We start from the raw sequence: 9,466 nt of genomic DNA, 5'->3' as shown, positions 1-9,466 counted from the left end.
CTTCAGCTCTTTATCCTCCTGCTGTAGTATTTGATCAAACCTTTATTAAAAGTCGACCTTTCTTTGCTTAAAGCTCCTCAAACCATCGTAGCCACGATCTTTTCCCTCAAGCTGTGAGCTTTGTTGATTTAGTCGACTTTTTCACCTTAAAATAGAAATAGAGTAATAACTAAACAAAAAAAACAAAAAAAAAAAAACTTCAATCAGTCCAATCAGTGGCTAATTTTGAAGTAATCAATCAACGTTACATTTTCATGAATTCCTTGGCTCAAAGAAAAACTTACAATATAAAATATATATATAGAACATTATTATTTTGAAATTTAAAGAGTTAATTACTGGAGTGGACAACAGAAATCTAACTGCAAAGTAAAATCAATAATTTTGCAATATCAAATAAGCTGATATACATTTTATTTGGGGGAATATTAAACATGGGTGAAAAGATTAGATAAGTAGCGTTTTGGGTTAGAATTTTGAAAAAATAAATAAAATATATTTGAATGTAAACTATAAGCTAACAAGCTATCAAGTTGTTGATTCGCTAAGATTATCTTACTAATTCAGAAAATAGGTTTCTTTGTAAACTTTTCAATGTTAAAACAAAAGAGCTACCAAGATAGTTACTGATTAGCTAAGATTAGCTTATCTATTTTAAAAAAAAATACTTTTTTATCTTTCCTAATATAACAGATTAACTTCACTATGGTAATAGAAATGTATAGATTAATCTATTTTATGTGTTTTTATTACTTTTTGTATAGAATTGTGAATGTAAACGAAGAGCTAACAAGCTAGTTAATATTAGCTAAGAACAGCTAACCCTTTTTAATAAAATACTGATATAATAAACAATGGTTTACACTCCATTTAGAAATGTATAGAAAGATATTTAAGGTGTTTAATCAATTTTGAATGTATATCAAAGAGCTAACAAGCTAAATGAGCTAAACCTAAAATATTATTTATTGTTTAAATGACTTAGCTTTCATGGTTTACACTTCGCTGTATTCTCCAATTAGTTTCAGCATTAAAAATCAAGTGTATTGACAAGTGATGTGTGATTTAAAAAGCCTGATTTTTTTTAATATACAGCCCACTGGTGAAAAACGTGGTAACTTAATGTGAATAAAAGATAAATATTTCCACAACTGAAGACAACAATGAATAGGCTTGTTTTCAGCAGTATAGATATCATATATATATAAACAATATATGTCTTTACTTCATGAGAAATAATGAGAAGGGCTTCTTTCTTTCTTTTTGCAAATGAGTAACTACAGTTGTTATGAAATGATTCATATCAATAACTTTCTGCAAACACATCCATGTGGAACACAGGCCAGTGTCAGTGCTGGAAAAGGATAAACAGAAGGTGCTGATACAGAAACATGTGACAGAAACACACACACACACACACACACACACACACACACACACACACACACACACACACACACACACACACACACACACACACACACACACACACACACACACACACACAAACACATTTGTTCCCCCTTCGGGTTGGTATTTTATTCATCAGGACTTGATGCATCCAAGTATAGGGTCATTCGGTTTTGGCACCTTTAAGAGATTTAATTTTCAAATTGAACGTTACATTAAAAATCAAAAAAGACAGAGAGATGGCTAAGGCTGTGTGAGTTAGTAAATTAAAATACACACATTTATTTGTAAACTCATATAGAAATAATGAAATAATATATAAAAAAGCTTTTTGTTCAATGTCTGCTTTGTCTCACAAAAGCAAAAAGAACTCAAATAAATGAAAAAATAAATAAATACATGAAACAAGTAACACTTTACTTTCCCCTTGTCATTATTTACCTTTAAAACGTAAGTTTCTGAAGAGCAGATTTGCTGTAATTTAAAAGCATGCATTTTCTGAAATTATGAGTCACGTAGCTTCTCGTGTACTATTTCATTTTTAAACATTTGTTTTTATTTTTGTGTATGGCTTCCTCTTCTTTTCCTTCTCTCTCTGTCACTTTCCATTTTTATCTTTCCAGGAGTCTGTGAAATCAGGGCGTGGGATAATAATATAGTCACTGTTGAAGGGCGTTTGACTTTGAACAGAATAAACGATTAAAAAAAAGTTGAGAAATGCTTTCTAACGATCATTACGTCATTTGTTTGTTATGAAAGTTGTTCCACGTGTTGTCTTTAGATTGCCAATACATCAAACACAAGCACACAGGAAAAAGCTCTACATTGGTTTAAAAGCTCTGCCTTGGTTTGGACTTTTCCACATGACACAAACAAATCATTACTTCATTAAATAGCTTTTGGTAAATTATTTTCTGTGAACAAAACATCTGAAACTGTTTTGCGACTGTAATGAAGCTATTTTTTTTGCTTTGAGAATTTATTTATTCTGGTTTTCTCGATGATTTTCACTGCCTGATTTTGACTCCCAGCCTAAAAAAAAGGAAGTGAGGGAGAGACGAGAAAAAGACGAGAAGGTTCTACTAAAAGAATAGATGTTATTCTACTGTTCACCTCCAGAGGGCGTCAGTTGTTGTTTTTTTTCACCACCTGAAGGATTTGTTCTTTACCTTCGTATGAACAGTTACGAAAAACAGTCTTTTCTCGCGTTATCAACAGCACTTGGTTTTTGTTTACTTGTATTTTCCTTTTTTTGCGTCGTTAATATCTGGTATCTCATGATTATTAACGCAATAATTTATTTATAAAAGTAATACATATATATTTATATAGTACCTTTGTTAGAGATTACAGATTAGGGTAATTCTTACCGAATCCCAAAAACTGTAATAATTCACAGTTTTAAATGCGAAAAAACTAAACAAATGATTCTATAAAATAAATCAAATGTCTATATCTTAGCTCGACCCGTTGCTCCAACTCAACTTGTGGAAGAAAAATCAAGCAAAAAGGCGATGGAGCCATGAAATCAAGTCGTTATCTCGTAAAACTCTGTCTCTTCCCAGCTGGCGCCTCGTGTATGAATACAGCTCTCGCTTTCTAAAATCGGACTCAGTCCATCCGGATCGCAGTCGATCGGACACTTTCTCACCAACGGCAATGTAAAAGTCATGCAGCTGAACAGAAAAGTTACTAACATCGGGTATCCGTCGTCTTGGACAGGGGTCGAGCGACTCTCCTGGTGTTTCCTTATGTCTCCTCCCTCATACGGGCGTGGTCCGACGGTTCGCTGTGTTGGTGTGGCTCGAGTCTTTCAGGTCCTTCTGGATACAGTTGTGGACTTGGAGGAAGTTGTGGTCTCTCTCTGAGTTGTAGGTGGCGGTCGGCGTGCCGGAGGACTTGAGCGTGTCCCTCGGGAGCGTGTACATGGAGATCTCGGTGGACGGCAGAGCGCTGAAGCCTTTCAGGCCCACCGGCGAGGTGTCGCGGGAATGCGACGGGTCCGTCGAGCGAGATGAGGAGCGCGAGCGGCGCCTGTAGCGGTAGCGGTAGCTCGGGATCCGCGTTATGGCCGAGCCCTGGAGGTAGTCGGCTGCTCGCGCTCCTATTCGCAGTTGTCGGTGTCGGTCGATGAACATGTGCACGGCCAAGACGCCCACCATCTCCGCTATGATGAAAGAAAGCGCGCTGAAGTAGAACGACCAGCCGTAGGAGTAGCTGTTCTTCTTGGAGTCGCTCTTTGAAGGGTCCCCTGCGTTAGCTGATATGTACACGATGATCCCGATGATGTTGCTCAGGCCTGATTGGTCGGACCGTGTGGAGGGTGGGTGGGATGTGTGGTAACACGACAAGAAACAAAAGACAAAACAAGACACAGGAATCAGTTACGATTAAATAATTGTTCCACTTTTGAGATCAATGGCATTTACTCCATTTGGATCATTTTTTAGCAGTTTTTATATAAAGTGACTCAAAGCTGCAATGGTTACTCAAACTGGCCCAGAATCTCGAACTACTTGCAAACAAGCCCAGAAATGTTTACCTCATAATTTTACATTTAAATGGTTTGTGAGGGTTATTTTGTGTTGACCTGTTTGATTCTGAATCTGTCTCGTTGTATTCTTCACATTCTCTGTGTAGGGTTATGGGCTATAGTTTCTTTTGTTGCTTGGCAGAGAGATTGTTTAGATTTCCCTTGTCTTCACTCAGGTGTTCCTCACCTCCTGGTTACCTTCCCTGCACTACTGAAGCAGTGCTTGGTCACAGTGTGTTTGCTGGTGGATTGTCTTTGATGCCTCCTGGTTTTCTCCTTGTGATTAGAAACTGTGGTAACACTTTATTTGAAGTTTTATACATAAGGCTGACATTACGCTATCATTATCTGTCATTAGCATGAATAAGGTGTAATGAAGGCTGTCATTAAGTGTTGTTCGCTAAATTATGACACCTTTGGTGCTATGCTGGCATTGTTTGGGTTAGGTGGAGAGATCTGGTGGGGTTAGGGTTGGGTTAAGTGGTTAGCGTCACAGCAGTTCTCAAGTGTATTACTTTAAAGTGGTTAAAACAAGACCCCAATACCTGTAATATCTGGGATCAAAAAGTCCAAGATATCTATCATATGGAGGAAATTACATTCCTATTAAGACTCCAGAAAGACGTTTTCATTACGAGATAGCTACCCGCTATAACTATTTTTCAGCTATAGTTGTAGTTTAACACAATGAGTGCTTACACAATGTACTGTACCTGTACTCATAGAAACTATGCACCCTATATCTGAGTTTTGGATGCAGAAGATTTATAATGTACCTCATTTTGTTTCTACTGTTTTTATTATTTGTCATTAGCACTTAGGATTTTTGTTTACCCTGGTATCTTTATATATAATTCTACAGGGAATTTATATACTTTATCAATACACGGTAGATATGTATACTATACACGTAATTGAATGTGTCTTAAAGACTAACAACAATATTGTCTATTTCTAAGATTTTATTATTTAGTTATGTTCAAAAATGGTTATGTAGTATAGTAAACTACAATATTTTTACTGTACTGTGTTGACTGAAATGAATAATTATAAAAAAGGTTTGGGGTTAGAGGAATGAACAACACTTAATGACAGCCTCTGTAACACCCTATTCATGCTAATGTCAGGTGTCATGTCATAATAATGACAGCATAATGTCCGCATTATGTACAGTATAAAACTAAAGTGTTACCGAAACTGTTAAGTTCTTTTGTGTTTCTTTATTTTCCTTTCATTTTATTAGTTTTAGTTTTCCATGTCCTGCAGGATTCACACTGATCCAGAATGCATGAACCCGACAGATGTTTGTTTTTTGACTCACCTGCAGACACAAATAAGATCCCTGCGCTGAGGATGATGTTGTGGCGTGACTTGTAGAACTCGCTGGCGGCGATGCACAGGCCTCCCATGAAGAGCAGGATGACGCTGAGGATTGGGAAGATGCTGGAGGCTCGCACCGCACCTGGAAGTCCGAGTAGGAATCACAAGGGGAAGGATGAGAGCATGAGACGACAGAAGGAAAACAAAGGAGGAGAATTTCAGCCTCTGCTGTGTGAGCGCGTCCAATCAACACCCCATCAGGCCTGTGAAAGACTCCATCAACACTGTGTGTTTCCCACAGTGAGCCTTGATTCCCAGCCTTATGTAATCACACCCATTGTCCCTCTGCCTCTCCTCCACAGCGAACCGGCTCCAGGTGTCAATTATAAACAAGAACAAACAGGAAGAAGAAGTGTTTCAGAAGTCAAACCAAGGTCAAAGTAGGACCGAGTTTCACTCTAAGGTCAAAGAAAGTCTCTCATCGTCCGCACTCGTCAGGTTATCATTATCATGCTTAAACTTTCACTGTTTTCACAGAGACTGTTTTCATTTCACCTCAGCACTTACTTCATCTCATATTTTCCTACCTCATATGATCAAATCCTTTCTTATTTTATCTGATCTAATCTCACCTCATCTCATTTTGACTGACCTCACCTAATGTTGTCTCATATCACCTTATCTCATCATGTCTTAGCTCATTTCATCACATCTCATCTTACATTATCTCACCTCAAACCATCTCATCTCTCCTTTTACAGTATCTAACATCTGACCTCATCCCATCTCATCTAATCTCATTGTGTCATAGCTCATTTCATCACATCTTATATTACATTATCTCACCTCATACCATCTCATCTCTCCTTATACAGTATCTAACATCTGACCTCATCCCATCTCATCGTATCTCATCTAATCTCATTGTGTCGCAGCTCATTTCATCACATCTTATATTACATTATCTCACCTCATACCATCTCATCTCTCCTTATACAGTATCTAACATCTGACCTCATCCCATCTCATCTCACCTTATCTCATTGTGTCTTACCTCACCTTATCACATCTCATTTCTCCTTATAGCATCACCACATATCATTTCACTACATCTCATGCCTTCTCACCTTACCTCATCACATCTCATCTTATCTCATATAGTATCTGACCTCATCTCATCAAATCTCACTTTATCTCATCACACCGTATCTGACCTTGTTTCATCACATCTCATCTTTTCTTATCTCATCGTGTCTTACCTCACCTCATCATGATTCAGTTTTCCTTATAGCATCACATCTCATCTTTTCTTAGCTCATCTCATTCCTCATTTTGCGGCTCTCCCTTAGAGATAGGGTGAGAAGCGCAGTCATTCGGGAGGGGCTAGCAGTAGAGCCGCTGCTCCTCCGCATTGAAAAGAGCAAGATGAGGTGGCTCGGGCACCTAATTAGGATGCTCCCCCTGGATGCCTCCCTTCAGGGCATGTCCCACCAAAAGGAGACCCTGAAGAAGACCTAGAGCACGCTGGAAGGACTATGTCTCTTGGCTGGCCTGGGAACACCTCGGAGGAGCTGGAGGAAGTGGCCGGGGAGAGGGAAGTCTGGGCCACCCTGCAAAGGATGCTGCCCCCACGAACCAGCAATGGACAAGTGGTAGAAGATGGATGGATGTGGTCGTGTATTTTGACGTAACATTCTTGTGTTTAGCGAAGGCTCTCCCTGGGTTATCAAACCTTGATGCTGTAAGTGCAGCTGTGAGCAGTGTTCCAGGCTGACCTATTGATTCTCTGTCTAAAGACATAAAAGCAGACGTCTGAGATAAGAACGGAGATGAAGAACTTTGAGTGTGTCCTCAGCAGAGGTGAAAGTAACTGATTACATTTACTGACGTTACTGTAATTGAGTTGCTTTGATGGGAACTAATTTTAAATAGTGACATGAAAAGTCACTATTACATAATAAATCGTAGTATTCCAAGATCAAAGGCGTAATATTTCAAGTTTAAAGTCGTAATATTTAAGTTGTAATGTTTCGAGTTTAAAGTCGTAATTGTTTTTAGATCAAAGGCGTCATATTTTGATATTAAAGTCATAATATTTCTGTACTTTTTTGAGTATATTTCTAAATCAGTAATTTTACTTGTACTTATGTATGTTTTAAAAGAAATCATTTTTTACATTTCTACACCCAACCGTTACTGAGGAATTATATTATTATTTTTTGTTTTGAAATGATTAACAGACATTGTGAAACTACAAAAAATGAAATGACCAGACAACAATCAAATGCATCACATCCTAATACAAACCATTTACAAATGTCTGTCTTTTTTAGAGCTTTTCACTTATGGAACAAATTGCCTATAAAGACCAGAAAGACATGCCAACTTTTCTTTAAAAGATCTTTAAAATCCTATTTTTTATTTATTTATTTATTTTTTTACCAAGTTTTAAATGTTATATATCATGTATTTTTTTTATTTATTTGTTGGTGTAGTAAAAATGTGTCTTGATGTACCTTTTTATGTAATGTTTACGTACATTTTTAACAGTCTTAAGTTTTTTCTGTTCTTATGTGTACTAGAATCTTGATTTTTTTTTTTTTTTTAATGATTAGCAACCACCACAGTGGCAGCTAATGGGGATACAATGAACAAAAACAAAAAAACAAATCACAAACGGCCAACCAGATTAAACATAATGCACTGCGAAAGTACAGCATGAATGACGGTTATTTTCTCAGCTTTTAGAATTTATAAATGTAGCTATACTTTGAATTTTGAACTAAATTTTGAATTTATTTACTTGATGTTATGTTATTTAAAAAAGAATTGTACATTTTCACAAATCTTTCATTTTATACAGATGCCTTTGTGGAAAATAAATGAAAATTTGGTCTCTTGGCAAGTTTTATTACCAAAAATAAACATATGGGGGTGAAAGTAACTCAAAACCTTTTCTTTAGGTACTATTTATTTGAGCTACTTCTTACTTTTACATGAGTATTTCATGTAGGACTGAGGTTTGGAGGTGCAGTCGTCTCGTGTTGATGGGAAAGAGAATTTTAGGTGTGAGATTCCTCCAACACACACAGAGGAAGAGGAGGAGGATGTGCTCTGACGAAGGTGTGAAAAGTGTTTGTGAGGTAAAAAACAGCACCTGTGCAGCTCGGATCCAAAATAAACCTCAGGATGTAACGTGGCTACAGCAGATTAGCCTGTGTTCAAACCTCCACCACAGCTGATGGGATTATTTTCAGCCCCGCAGAGGTTGAAGAATGTGACGGCGCGGACACTCGGTGCCAACTTCCAGCACTCTGCCAACATGCTTTATATAAATATAAATCTAGCAGAAAAATGCCAGCTTGCACAAAGCTGCTCCTGTAGGTTTACGATGCATCTTTGTTCCAACGCACCTGGATCCAGGGTTGGGGTCAATTATATTTTAATCGCGTAATTGATAATCAATCTAAATTATGACGTAATTATAATTGTAATTGTATTTGATAAAAACTGTTGCTGTTGTAATCATAATTGAGTTCTTATTAATAGGGCCTGAGCACAAAGGTGCGTAGGACCCTATTATAATGCACCTCGTTTTTATTATTATTATTTTATTTACGGCAAAATGATCGCATTTTTGAGAGCTTAAACACGTTCAAAAACTCAAAAATTTGTACGCATATTAGGACTGGCGAAAAATTTGACATTTTGGGGGAATTGCACATGTGAATGGCAAAATGACTCAATGGCGCCCCCTTGAAAATTGTATTGGCTCCCAGCTTGGACTGATGACATCATCACTGTGCAACTTCTGCAAAATTCTGACATCATCACTCTCTACAGTGATGATGTAGCCTCTCAGACAAAATCCAGGGCAAAAACAAAACCCACCACAGAAGTGTGTTTTTTAAATTCATGCTTGAGCAGCGATCACCTCAGTCAAAGTGTCTCTGACCCGTCTCTACACGTCTCTGCTTCCTGTCATCCTTCAGCGCTCGCGTCGTCGTCCTAGTCACGCCTTCATCTTCCACGACCTTGCCTCAAACGTCTGAGCTCAGGTCGCAGTGTTTTATTCCTCTATAATCTTCACCTGTTTCTTTTCCTTTACTCTGTCCTCTCTCTGTCTCTCACGTCCTTCTCTGTCCACACTGTAGACGGATTGATAGAGGACTCGACCTCTTTGTGGATCCACAGGGGCATTCT

The 9,466-nt window shown here is 37.8% G+C and overlaps 1 protein-coding gene across 1 annotated transcript in view; it reads right to left on the bottom strand.

Moving 5' to 3' along the window:
• Nucleotides 1-1,524: 1,524 nt before the first annotated feature.
• cacng2a (calcium channel, voltage-dependent, gamma subunit 2a) overlaps nt 1,525-9,466 on the bottom strand; it is a 61,639-nt gene continuing 53,697 nt past the window's right edge. The window contains exons 3-4 of the mRNA XM_028454273.1: nt 5,265-5,405; nt 1,525-3,709 (exon numbers count right to left, since the gene is read on the bottom strand). Of these exons, the coding sequence (XP_028310074.1) occupies nt 3,174-3,709; nt 5,265-5,405 (677 nt within the window). The 3' untranslated portion in view covers nt 1,525-3,173. The remainder of the gene's footprint in view (nt 3,710-5,264; nt 5,406-9,466) is intronic.

The sequence above is a fragment of the Gouania willdenowi genome, chromosome 8 (assembly GCF_900634775.1).
Source record: "Gouania willdenowi chromosome 8, fGouWil2.1, whole genome shotgun sequence".
Taxonomy (NCBI): domain Eukaryota; kingdom Metazoa; phylum Chordata; class Actinopteri; order Blenniiformes; family Gobiesocidae; genus Gouania; species Gouania willdenowi.
This window is presented reverse-complemented; position numbering and strand designations above follow the sequence as displayed.